The 13,939-nt window shown below is 38.9% G+C and overlaps 1 protein-coding gene and 1 long non-coding RNA gene across 2 annotated transcripts in view; one reads left to right on the top strand and one right to left on the bottom strand.

The window, feature by feature from the left end:
* The window catches only part of tox3 (TOX high mobility group box family member 3), a 78,757-nt gene extending 75,004 nt beyond the window's left edge, over positions 1-3,753 (bottom strand). Inside the window, exon 1 of the mRNA XM_058088838.1 lies at positions 3,065-3,753. Coding sequence (XP_057944821.1) covers positions 3,065-3,166 — 102 coding nt within the window. The 5' untranslated portion in view covers positions 3,167-3,753. The remainder of the gene's footprint in view (positions 1-3,064) is intronic.
* Positions 3,212-9,128, top strand: LOC131139327 (uncharacterized). The gene is made up of 3 exons (XR_009132226.1): positions 3,212-3,734; positions 8,436-8,509; positions 8,638-9,128. It is a non-coding gene; the product is annotated as an uncharacterized LOC131139327 (long non-coding RNA).
* Positions 9,129-13,939: the final 4,811 nt, after the last annotated feature.

Below are 13,939 nucleotides of genomic sequence, written 5' to 3'. Positions count from 1 at the left end.
TTTTTTTTGTCTTTTGTGTGAATTGTGGCATATTCTTCCTTCATCTCATCTCCATTAGTCATGACTAGAGTGTCTAATTAACTCTGTGTCACTCTTTGGATTTTTTCTGAACCTCTGATGTCTCCAAAAGTGCCTGTGGGTCCTTCCATCTCTGTCGTCGTAAAAGTTGAATAGTCTCCGTGCTGCAGCTTTGAAAACATGTTGCCAGTTTAGAGATCGGAAAAAAAATCAAATGTGAGTAGTTACTAAAGAGCCTGCCACTGTGTATAAATAGATTTAAAAGAGCGATGCTTAACGCCACACTAGTGCAAACGCTCACTGAGGTGCGTGTGATGATTTGAACGATACATGCAAAAGGAGAGCATTTGCTCACTATGCAAACGTTGTTGTGATTAGCACAAAATGCTATAAACTCATTTTTCAACTGGTGAGCATAAAGAATAAGCCTTCTCACTCTCGTTTATTCCTTTTTGCATTGCAGCCAATTAACTGTTCCATATGATTACACTTGACCTGGGGAATTTACAGAAAAAAAAAGCCTTACAATGAATCAAAGGGGCTGATGAAGACATGATGAAATCGTGCACATATGACAACTTGGACCAGAATGAAGCTGATGAAACAGTACGACAAATCTGGCAACTGTACCGAGCGACATCAGATAGACCCCAATAACCTACAGTGTGTTATAGGAGGGGGGGGGGGGGGCATTGTTTAGGGGTGTGGGTGTGTGTAGGGGGGTTGGGGAGAACAGCAGTTGTGAGATTGTTTTTGTGTCAGGGTGATGGATGGCGGCTGGGGTCCGACAGTTCAAATGTTATACCGCCGACATCATATCGCCAAAGCTGCGGCTTACGTAACAAAAGTGATGCTAATAAACATACCGCAACTCCCGACTGGCGCTTAACAAGCGTGCCGCCGTGTGGAAATAAAGTCGATGGAGAACATCACCTGGTTCCGTAATTATAGTTTACACCAGGGTTGCACAAACTTGGGCCGGGTACCAAAACAGCACTAAGACCAACATTCTCTATCAGTGATATAATGGAAGTTAAGTCAATCATGTGGAAGTTATAATCAAAACTGGAGTGCACTACCTGTCTTCAACCACCAGAGGTGCTGTTGATTCCAACTCAAAGAATTAGCTCTCAGCTAAGGCCTACATCAGGGGTCTCAAACTCAATTTATTTGGGGGCCACTGGAGCTAGGGTCGCATCAGGTTTTCCAAAAAAAAAAAAAACGCATTTATAAAAAACAGAAAAATGAATCAACTTTGCTTTGGTTTCGATTTTCTACAATAAAAGCTCTGATAAAACATTCCACTGTTCTCAAATATTTTAATTTTCATTTTTCTGCACAAAATAAGATGAAAAATAGATAAATCAAGAATAAAGAAAATCAATCAATCAGTAATAAATAAATATAATAATAATAATAATAAAACAGCAAATAATAAAAACTTAAGAAACCACATATAGTTGGTGGGAAGACAAATTATTTTTTTGCAGATTAAAATGAACAAAGCATTATTAGAGCCCTGTAGACATGACAAAACACGACTGTAGTCACATTTATACTCTTTTTATTTACAACATATTGCGCAACTGCAGGGTCTTGAGACACATGCTAACTCGCAAACTAGAGAGCTAGCGACCTAAACGGTAGCCTTCAAGTTATTTCCTTTGAACTTAAATAGCCAAAAACTTACCACTTCCACACGGATAGGGAGGTTAACTATTAACAGTTATTTAACCTTTAACATGAACATTAATCAAACGTAATATTTTTTTCTGGGTACATGATACCATACAGCATCCATATCCAACATTAAACTTTCATATCAAGGCGGGGGCCTCAAACTAGTGTCCTGCGGGCCACATTTGGCCCGTGAGCCGCGTGTTTGAGACCCCTGGCCTACATCCATCCAATAAAACACTAACATGGAAACATTTCGGTATTCAAAAACTAGCAATCGTAGTTGATAAAAGATAGTCAAATGCTCATCATTATGTTGGACTTTAGCGGTTTCTGCAGAACGCTACGACAAATAACGATGCTAATCTGACTTTTTGGAGGGTGGGTATATGTTTTCATGCATATCCTTCCTTTCAAGGAAGCATATTTGGTAAATGTGAGTACAAGAATTAAGGTTAACGTACATAAAAACAATGCAAAATCATGCTAAGCTGCAAAACCGACTTCTACTACTAGTATCATCCATAATTCCATATTTAAAATGCACATATCTAGATTTACAATTTGAGGTTATGGGGGTAATTTGAATCCTCAATAGATTTGCGACTATGCTGGAGCCTATCCCAGCTGTCTTTGGACAAAAGGTGGGGTACACCCTGGACTGGTTGTGCATGTCTTTCGTTTGAAGAAGTTCCAAAACTACACCACTGTAGTATAAAAGATGACTCACAACAGAAGTGTTCAAGTTTCTTTTAGTTTTTCTGGTAAAAAAATAGCCTTTTAAACTTCAAAAATACGAGCCAAAAGCATCACTGCAGGGCAGTGGAGCCAATCAGTGCAGAAAGCCAAAGCTAAATAATGCATGCATTTGCCAAATACTATAATATATGAATATATTTTCACATATCACTATACTAAAGTATTTTGATTACAATTATTTCTCTTGTTTTTTTTTTATAAAAGTATTCTACCATATGAGGTTACTTTATAGTTATACTGTAGATGGAACACAACTACTACTACAATGAATAGTACACTATTTGTACTTCAGTATTAGTAGTGGTTTTGTTTCTGCATCAGTTCAGCAGCAATGCAGTTGTCTCTTGCAATCATATCTAACACGCTCGTCACATTTGGACATGCAGGCAGGTTTTAGTCAATGCACGCTGCAAAGACAGACAAAAAACTTGACTTCTCATCAGCAAAAGTTTGCAAAAACAAATCAAATGACCTCGATTAAGTGTTTGACATGAAATGCACATAATAAAAGCTGATTTTTTTACGGTTTAAAGTCATTCCAATGGGTGTACATTGGTACATTAATTGCACCAACGTGGTGTAGGAATCAAACCGAGCAGCTGCGGCTCACCTTGTTGAAGTTGTAGTAGCCCAAACAGTGGGCGAAATCCAGGTTGGGTGGCTCTCCTGGAATAGAATTTCCACCGGCATTGGGATAAAAACGTACATCCATGATGTGCGAGAGGGAAGAAGGGGGGGGGAGGTCCGCGCGGCTGTAGCGCACCGAGCAATGGGGGTGCCTTTTCGGCTAACAATCCAAGCGCACTCTCGGAGAAACAAACAAACAAACAGAGCTCGGTAGTAGTTTAAACAAATGTGGACGTTTGTTTTACTCCTCTTCTACGCCCGCTTTCATCCCCGTGGAAGCCCAGAAAGGTGTCCGTCATGGAGCGGCGGTCGAGCATGTACACGCAGCTGCTGTATACAAAAGACCGGCGGTAAGCGAGTAAGTGAGTGACTGGAGTGGTTAAGTTAGTAAGCTGGGGGTCCGCCTCCTTTCTCGTTGTGACCCCCCCGCACTCAGATATTTCAAATACAGCGCTTAAAAGCCACCATAAAAGTTACTCTTCCATTACCAAGCGCTACCCCTTTAAGTCAATTTACAAGCTAGAAGTAGCAAGCCCAGGCTAAGTAGCTCCGAAACAAGTGAAAGGAGGCTCCGCATGTGTGGGCTTAATGCGTGGATGTGATGTTCCCACAGCAGTCCAACCTTCTTCGGCTTCACCGGAGACGCGAACAAGGTAAAAGTGAGCAGAGTTGAGAAGACACTCCCCTAAACACAACAAGAAGCTGCCATGCTAACTAGATGCTAATATAACTCATCTGAACATGTTAACGCTTCAAAGTGGATTCATAACACAGGGATCGAGTCCGTGGGCAGGGCCAAACAAGGTGGACAAAATATTCAGATGCATTAAGAAAATCAACTGTATTATTATTTTTATTTTTTTTAATAACAATATAGGCTGCACGGTGGAGAAGTGGTTAGCATGCAGGCCTCACAGCAAGGAGACCGTAGTTCAATTCCACCTTCAGCCATCTCTGTGTGAATTTTGCATGTTCTCCCCGTGCATGCGTGAGTTGCATTACTAAAATGAGGAAAATAATATAAAATTATATTTTCTTTTATTTTTTTTATTTATAGTGTAATTAATCTTATTAATAATTAATAAAATTAACTCAAGTACTTGTTACCCCCAAGAAAAGAACATCATACAAAAATATATAATACATATTATAGTGTGACTACATTAAAGATAATATTAAATGGCGTACGATTGGGTGGCGGCCATTCTAGTGTGTACCCTGCCTTTTGCCTGAAGTCGGCTGGGATAGGCTCCAGCATGCCCCGCGACAATACAGATAGCTAATATACAAATATGTAGTATACACAAATATACATTAGTATTAAGTATTTACCCTATTTACCCTTTAAGCGTTATAATGCACATTTTTTAGCATACAAATACTTCTATTTGAGGAGGAGTGGTTAGCATGCAGGGCTCACAGCTAGGAGACAGGAGTTCGATTCCACCCTCGGCCAACTCTGTGTGGAGTTTGCATGTTCTCCCCGTGCATGCGTGGGTTTTCTCCCACATTCCAAGAACATGCTAGGTTAATTAGCGACTCCAAATTGTCCATAGGTATGAATGTGAGTGTGAATGGTTGTTTGTCTATATGTGTCCTGTGATTGGTTGGCGACCAGTCCAGGGTGTACACCGCCTCTCGCCTGAAGACAGCTGGGATAGCTGGGATGAGGATAAGCGGTAGAAATTGAATAAAATAACGATATTGCTCAATCAATTCCAGTCTTTTTTCAAAAGACAACCATGGCCATTTTAGACAACTTGGACTGATTCTTCAAGGGACGCAGAATATTGTGTTGGAACCTACCAAAATAAAGATACAAATAAAGATTTGATGCCTTTTTGCCGGATCCGAGTATGATCGGTATACGTGTTTAAAGAAAATGCTAATTATGTATACACAGTCAGTGGTAACGGTAACAACATTAGGTACATACACTTACACAGTAGCACAAAAGCGGCATCAAGCATTCTGCATGTAATGCTAACATAAGCGTGCTAAAATATTACATCCCTCTCAATGCATTGCAGTATACACTTTGCAATCTTAAAACTTGTTTCATAATGAACACAATGCATTTCACAAGACAGCGGGCACAATTGTGCATCAGTCACTGACAATGTTTTGTTTTGGGTTTTTCGTCTGCTTGCGTCGGCTGGTTCGGCTGGTGATGTAAAGTCAGATGGAAAACTGCTCATAGTAATTTTGAGAAAAAAACTTTTTCCTCACGAGGGTTGCGCGGGGGTGCTGGAGCCTATCACAGCTGTCATTGGGCGAGAGGCGGGGTACACCCTGAACTGGTCGCCAGCCAATCACAGTGCACATATAGACAAACAACCATTCACACTCACATTCATACCTATGGACAATTTGGAGTCGCTAATTAACCTAGCATGTTTTTGGAATGTGGGAGGAAACCGGAGTACCCGGAGAAAACCCACGCATGCACGGGGAGAACATGCAAACTCCACACAGAGATGGCCAAAGGTGGAATTGAACCCTGATCTCCTAGCTGTGAGGTCTGCGCACGAACCACTCGACCGCCGTGCAGCCCCCTATTCTGTTACTCATTCATTCATTTTCTACCACTTTTTCCTCACAAGGTTCGCTGGGGTGCTGGAGCCTACCACAGCTGTCATTGGGCGAGAGGCGGGGTACACCCTGGACTGGTCGCCAGCCAATCACAGGGCACATATAGACAAACAACCATTCACACTCACATTCATACCTATGGACAATTTGGAGTCGCTAATTAACCTAGCATGTTTTTGGAATGTGGGAGTAAAACCCACGCATGCACGGGGAAAACATGCAAACTCCACACAGAGATGACCGAGGGTGGAATTGAACCCTGGTCTCCTAGCTGTCAGGTCTGCGCTCTAACCACACGACCCTATTAACATTGTGTAAATCTATTTTATGTGTAATTTTCCGTTATTATATACATATCTACTATATTTGGTAATAAGCGTGTACAGGTGACTATAGGGGTGTTATTTCATGTCTAGAGGGCTCTAATAGTGTTTTAAAAAGCCTCTTAAATGGCTTATTTTCTGTTAATTGTGGTTCTGTACAGATTTAAAACCTGCCAGATACAGATAGTGGTGTACGTGCTCATCCCTATCCCCATATATATATATATATATATATATATATATGGGGGGGGGGGGGGGGGGGCACCACCACCCATGTGTGCTTTTTCCTCTCCAAAAATAGGCATTTTTTTCCAGACATTCATAATTTAATACATTTATGTATATGTGATAATAAAGCATACAATGTCAATATAATAATGAAATGTTATGTATGTAATGTATAATACATTAACGAACGTTCTCGTTAGGGCTGCTGGAAGAAGCTTTGCAAGCCAATAAGGATAATTGGGAGACAAGAAAGCAAAATGCAAACACAATTATGACAGCAGTACTTGAAATATGGTTTTAGCGCTTCCAGGCATGCTAATGCAAATCCCTTATGTGTTGTATGCAAGGAAAAGTTCATTGTTCTGTAATTTTGTGTTAAAATGAAAAAAAAAAGGAACTTCCCAGAACTTTTCACAATGGCATTGAAGACATTTTTGCTATTCATTCCCGTCCAATTGTTGGTGAAAGACTGGATTTTCATTGCTTGACTTGAAGGCATCTTCAGTGAACATACTTGGAGTTAATGCTAACAAGTCGTGGCGGTGTCTTTTTGCACTAAAGTTTAAAGTCGAGAAAAGTCATCAAAACAACATGATTATATGCATATTTAAAATTTACAACAGCAGCATTTATTTAGGATAGCATGCTTAGTTTATGCAAATTTGAGCATTTCCTGCCATTTTATAACGTGTTGTCAAATTGTACAAGCAGTTCCACGTAGAAGCTCTTAACTGAAGTACTGAAGTTGGGTACACTTGACTTACTGCAACACCCCAATGTTCAGAAAGCTGTATCGGAAAACTTTAAAATAATGCTTGTATTTTTGTACAAGTGTTAAGCTGCACTGTGATGAATTTAGTGCTGTTAGCTAAGGGTTCTTGGGGATGACAGTGTGAGCTAGACTGTTATATTGTTACACTAGTATACGTACGCTAACCTCCTCTGATGTTCAATGAGTTGACAAGCTCATTGTCCGTGCACTGATAGCTCATAATTGGCTCCTCCCAAAGAAACCACTATCGTTCCCTCACTGACTCGCGAGCGGGACAGTATTTCAACAATTTGTAGTAGTTCAGGAGATGCCACGAGATTAGAATTTAGCCATGACAAAGTTCAAAGTTTAATAAAAAAAATTATCGGCTTATACACCAGAATTTTTGGTAATCTAAATGGCAAAAAGCTCGCTCACCTGTGACTACATTTAATTGTGTAATACAGACGTCATTTAATTAATTTGATCACTACTCTCGCATGTAATTAAAGCTGCCACAGATAAAATATTCGGAATATCTCCAAAAAAAAAAAAACCAAACAAAAAAACGCATTTATTGAAACCAAAATTTTTTTTAAAAACTTTAAAAATTAAAAAAAGAACGCTTTGGTTCCAATTTTCTACAAGAAAAGCTCTGATAAAACATTCCACTGTTCTCAATTATCTTACTTTTTATTTTTCTACACAAAATAAAATGAAAAATAAATAAACTAATCAAGAATAAAGACAATAAATCAATCAGTAATAAATAAATAAATATAATAATAATAAAACGGCAAATAATAAAAACTTAAGAAACCGCATATAGTTGGTGGGTAGACAAATGATTTTTTTCAGATTAAAATGAACAAAGCATTATTAGAGCCCTGTAGACATGACAAAACACAACTATAGTCACATTTATACTCTTTTTATTTACAACATATTGCGCAACTGCAGGGTCTCGAGACACATGCTAACTCGCTAAACTAGAGAGCTAGCGACCTAAACGGTAGCCTTCAAGTTATTTCCTTTAAACTTAAATAGCCAAAAACTTACCACTTCCACACGGATAGGGAGGATAACTATTAACAGTTATTTAACCTTTAACATGAACATTAATCAAACGTAATAATTTTTTCTGGGTACATGATACCATACTGCATCCATATCAAACTTGCGCGGGCCGCACTAACATTAAACTTTCATATCAAGGCGGGGGCCTCAAACTAGTGTCCTGCGGGCCACATTTGGCCCGCGGGCCGCGTGTTTGTCAGGACAATCACCCTTTCCCAATGCTAACAACACACTTAATAAGTGCCTAGAATCACATTTCCTTGACGTCAAACAACAAAGTTCTGCAAATATTAATATTACATTTTGTTAAGAAATGGGTTAGCCCTCTGAGGGTTTTTTTTTTTTTTTTTTTTTTTTCAAGAAACTGATTGTTCCCCTTCCAGTGTGTTTTATTAAATAGGTCACCAGTTCTCAACCGCAGAGGAATCTTAACATTTGATATACCGAAAGTTGGCAGGTACGCTCACTTTCATAACACAGATATACGGCTGTTTTTAACAGGATTTTGATTCAGTGTAATTAGTGTAAATTTGCATTTAAATCCCCTTGTCCGAAAAAACTCATACTTTTTCTTTTTTGTGACAGTCACAGATGAAGATGTTAATAAACACAGAGGAGGATTTATTCCCTGCTACTTACTGGTTTTGCAGTAAGTAGTCAAACAGGAGTCTTTTCATTCGGCTGTCACATTTGGCTCTCCAGAGGGGAAGAAGAGGTAAGAATAAACACGGGAAATCAATGCAAGTTGGCCTTGAGAATACACCAGCAAAGCTTTCTGTTTGTATCCTGTCGGTCTGCAAATGTCACATCAACTAAATCTCTACACTCAAATACATTTTCATTATAAATCCATTCGTACCTTTTATGGAAGACCTGTGAACCTGCGTTGCCTCGTAGGTTGTTATTTTTTTAAATAAACCGATTTTAAATGAAGTTAAAAACTCAAGTAAAACCGAGTTTTGATGCCATAAAATCAACTCTTGGTCTGCTATATTTTGATAAACCAAGACGCATACTACCAGGGTACATTAGTGTGATACCATATTAACCTGTACTACGTAATACAACCCTGAATATAAGAGGACTCTTCTTTTTCAAGACCATTTTTAAGACAAACAAGATCAACTTTACCTCTAATATAATAAATACAGAGAAATAATAACTGCTAGATCAACATCTAGCAGTTGGAATTCCTGATTCCGTGCCAGCATAATAAAAATATTTTAACCTCTCAACGGCATTTCACACTGGACTGTTTTGTGGACATGGGCCGGTATGCTGCTCGACAAGCTTCAAAACTAGCTTAAAAACCTGACGTTTTTCCTACGGTACTTGGTCGTGTCGAAGAGTCAGAAGATCAAGCAGTAAGTAACAATTTATCAGTGTCCTAACTATGCATATTTTGTGTAAGTCATGAAATAAAATTGGTTGTCTGTGTAGCATTATAGAGTGCGCATACAGGGAACAGGGTTGCTAACAGCCATTATCTAGTTTTTTAAACACTGGTAGTCCAGCCAAAAATGTGTAATGACCACATTGCATGTTACCGATGCTGTAGAAAACGCGGAAGTGTTAAAACTACTTACCATTGAGAGACATCTTGAAATAACCTCTTTTCTTGAGAAACTTCGGACTGTCCAGTCTCTCCTTTCGGATCGGATTTGGGATCCAACACATATGGCTGTATGTTGTAAGCGTACATTTAAAAAAGATAAATCAATGTTTGGTTCGGTACAACACCAGAAGTCCTCCTGAGCACTTGGGAGTGTAACCAACCAGAGCAGAGTGGGTGTGTCTGGAGGCGGGTGGTGGGTGGAATATATTAAAAACAGCCCATTTTCACAGGAAGTAAAACACCAATGAAATATAGGTGCAGAATATTCTAGAAGATCTAGAAAGCTTTCTGTGCTGGTTATTGTGTGTAGCTGCTCTGTAGGAGTCCACAACTCGATACAACGGGCCGAAAAATGAGTATAATAAATCCCCTTTAAGTTCGTCTTTGGTGACAAGCTTAAGCCAGAATTTGGTTAGAAATAATAGAGGTTCATGTACAGTACACAGTACCTAAAGAATGAAAGCTGGTTATTGTATGTAGCTGCTCTGTAGGAGTCCACAACTCGATACAAGGGGCCGAAAAATGAGTATAATAGATACCATTTAAGTTTGTCTTTGGTGACAAGCTTAAGCCAGAATTTGGTTAGTAATAATAAAGGTTCATGTACAGTACACAGTACCTAACGAATGAAAGTTGGTTATTGTGTGTAGCTGCTCTGTAGGAGTCCACAACTCGATACAACGGGCCGAAAAATAAGTATAATAGATCCTCTTTAAGTTTGTCTTTGGTGACACGCTTAAGCCAGAATTTGGTTAGTTATAATAAAGGTTAATGTACAGTACACAGTAGCTAAAGAATGAAAGCCGGTTATTGTGTGTATCTGCTCTGTAGGAATCCACAACTCGATACAACGGGCCGAAAAATGAGTCTAATAGATCCCCTTTAAGCTAGAATTTGGTTAATAATAATAAAGGTTCATGTACAGTACACAGTACCTAAAGAATGAAAGATGGTTATTGTGTGTACCTGCTCTGGAGGAGTCCACAACTCGATACAACGGGCCGAAAAATCTGTATAATAGATCCCCTTTAAGTTTCTTTGGTGACAAGCTTAAGCCAGAATTTGGTTAGTTATAAGAAAGGTTCATGTACAGTACACAGTACCTAAAGAATGAAAGATGGTTATTGTGTGTAGCTGCTCTGTAGGAGTCCAGAACTCAATACAACGGGCCGAAAAATGAGTATAATAGATCCCCTTTAAGTTTGTCTTTGGTGACAAGCTTAAGCCAGAATTTGGTTAAAGGTTCATGTACAGTACAGTACCTAAAGAATGAAAGCTGGTTATTGTGTGTAGCTGCTCTGTAGGAGTCCACAACTCGATACAAGGGGCCGAAAAATGAGTATAATAGATCCCCTTTAAGTTTGTCTTTGGTGACACGCTTAAGCCAGAATTTGGTTAGTTATAATAAAGGTTCATGTACAGTACACAGTACCTAAAGAATGAAAGCTGGTTATTGTGTGTAGCTGCTCTGTAGGAGTCCACAACAAGGTTCATGTACAGTACATAGCAACCAAAGAATGCAAAAAAAAAAAACTTTTTTAAGTCAGTACAAGTGCATAATGTATTTGTCAAAGTTTGGAATGACTCACATAAAGCAAACGCATGCATTTCTGCGATTGCACATTGAGTTTCCATGGAGCCTGATTGAAGGCACGGTGCGTTGGCATGTCATGTGCGAATGTAATCAATGTCATACAGTGTGCTGCTGCTGTGCTCCAGGCAGATAATCCTCATTTGAATGCTCTCCAGCCCCGCTTGCTTGCCCCAAGATGGTCGACAATCCGTAAAAACCAAGGCAAGAAATCTGCTTTGTAATTACGGACACATTGACCCACTAACGTTTTCCTGTTTGATAGCTGCACAAGCTGCACTATGCACAAAACCGCGCGGTACTATCCTCACCGATACGCCCACCCAGTCAAATCCCATTCACCGCTGCCTATAGTGACATATAAAACAGACCACATGGTCGCCCACACAGCACACATCAGATAAAAGCGAGTTCCGCTACATTCCCAATTCAGCCTGGTTATTGGATGTTTGCTTTTGCCACATGACACAATCATAGTGTGTCTTTCTGGTCGCGGTTATTACTTATTCCTGTTTTTTTTTTTTATTGTTGTTTAGCTGTGCAGCCAGCCAGCGGAATTCATTTCCTTTGCTACCTCTGTTTATGTGTCTCTCTCTCAGCCAAGATGAATTATGCTTCTCCACCATGTGTCATTTCCTTCCAGCTTGGCAACACTGCAAGCATTTCTTTATTTATTTTTTTGGTTACATGAAAACAAATTATCATCTGCTGGCTCCTGCTTACATTCAATTAAAGCAGAGCAGCGCAATTATACAGCCTTACAAAAGAGTAATACATGCAAAATAATTCATTAGCCTAATAATCTTTTATTTACGTGGCGTGTTGAGGCTCGTGATTGTGTCAACGTGTGACACTTCACAAATTGCTCTCCAACAAAGACAATTTGATGCGGGTTTTAATTACGAGACGCACAATAATTGCTATTATTCCACATTTTTTTCACACCAAAAGCTGAAACAATAGAAGAACATAGAACAATATGTTCTGCATGTCGGGAATCGCAACTGCAGCAGAAGCGCCAAAGTACAACCTGTTATGATTAAAAAATGTTGTTCCCCATAGAAAGCAGTTAGAGTGGAACCAAAACGTATTATTTTTTCCTAAAACAAATAATGTAAATACAGTTAATCTTCCAGAAAGGCAACCATGTAAAAAAACATGTTTTTATAGTTTTACAATTACTGTATAATTACAGAAAACAATTTAAAATGCATACAGATAAGCATACATAAATGATGAATAAAAGGGATAAATGAACTTTTAAGGTTGCTTTCTCAAAGACACGGTAAGGCAGCGAGACACCACCTTCTTGTTTTGACATGATTTATTTTTTGAATTTAACTTCTATCACTTCTGGACCACTGAAAGTAAACTAGTTATGTTGTTTAGGTTATAGTTATCTGAATACCTGTTAATATGTTTTGTTAAGGCTGCACGGTGCTCGAGTGGTTAGCGTGCTGGCCTCACAGCTAGGAGACCCGAGTTCAATTCCACCCTCTGCCATCTCCCACATTCCAAAAACATGCTACTTTAATTGGCGACTCCAAATTGTCCATAGGTATGAATGTGAGTGTGAATGGTTGTTTGTCTATATGTGCCCTGTGATTGGCTGGCCACCAGTCCAGGGTGTACGCTGCATCTCAACCGAAGACAGCTGGGATAGGATCCAGCACCCCCAGCAACCCTCGTGAAGATAAGCGGTAGAAAATTAATGAATGAAAAATTGCTTCGGTTTTGTTTTTCGTTTTTTTCTGAACTTTTGGAAGAAATTATTAGCAAAAAATGACATAGCGCTGTAAGAGTTAAGACAAGACCTGATGTAAAAGAGTGTTTTCTGTGTTCACGGCACCAACAAAAGTGGCATAAAACTGCACTTTAGCCAGGGGTTGATTTGTTTGTCTTGATGTCCGTCTATTCACGTTACATTATTTATCCGTTTTTTCCCCAATGTTATTGTTATTATTATAACTTGCTGTTCAAGATGAAATATCTTTTCTTGGTCTCTGATTTTACACCCCCCCCCCCACCCCCCCCCCCCCCAAAAAAAAAAACTGTGCCTTCTTCCCACATCCCAATAGCCTAATTGGAGACTCTCAAGTGTGAATGGTCAGGGTGTCTATATGTGCCCTGCGCACTCTTAAAAATGCTGGGTTGTTTTTTTGACCCAACCGCTGGGTTGAGCCTGTTGGGTCATTTAATTGGGTAATTTTTATTGAATTGGGTATTCTGAGAACCCAATTCACTGGGTTATCTCTGTTGGGTGTTATTTGCTGCTGGGTTGGGATTTCCATTATGTAAAAATAAAAGTAAAAATTAAAATTAAAATAAAAAAATAAAAATAAAAATAAAAATAAAAATAAAAATAAAAATAAAAATAAAAATAAAAATAAAAATAAAAATAAAAATAAAAATAAAAATAAAAATAAAAATAAAAATAAAAATAAAAATAAATGGTATATTGGCAACCCAATTTGCTGGGTTGAAATAACCCAGCAGTGTAGTAAATATGAACCCAGCATTGGGTCATATGAACAACCCAATGGTTGGGTTAAGATAACCAACCCAACTTGTTGGGTTAAAATAACCCAACGCGAGGTTGGTCCAATATTTAACCAGCGTTGGGTTGGGAAACAAACCATTTTGGGTTGTTTTTAACCCAGCATTTTTAAGAGTGTGTGATT

This window comes from Doryrhamphus excisus, chromosome 12, assembly GCF_030265055.1.
Source record: "Doryrhamphus excisus isolate RoL2022-K1 chromosome 12, RoL_Dexc_1.0, whole genome shotgun sequence".
Taxonomy (NCBI): Eukaryota; Metazoa; Chordata; class Actinopteri; order Syngnathiformes; family Syngnathidae; genus Doryrhamphus; species Doryrhamphus excisus.
Note: the sequence above shows the minus strand (reverse complement) of the source record. Positions and strands in the feature narration are given on the sequence as shown.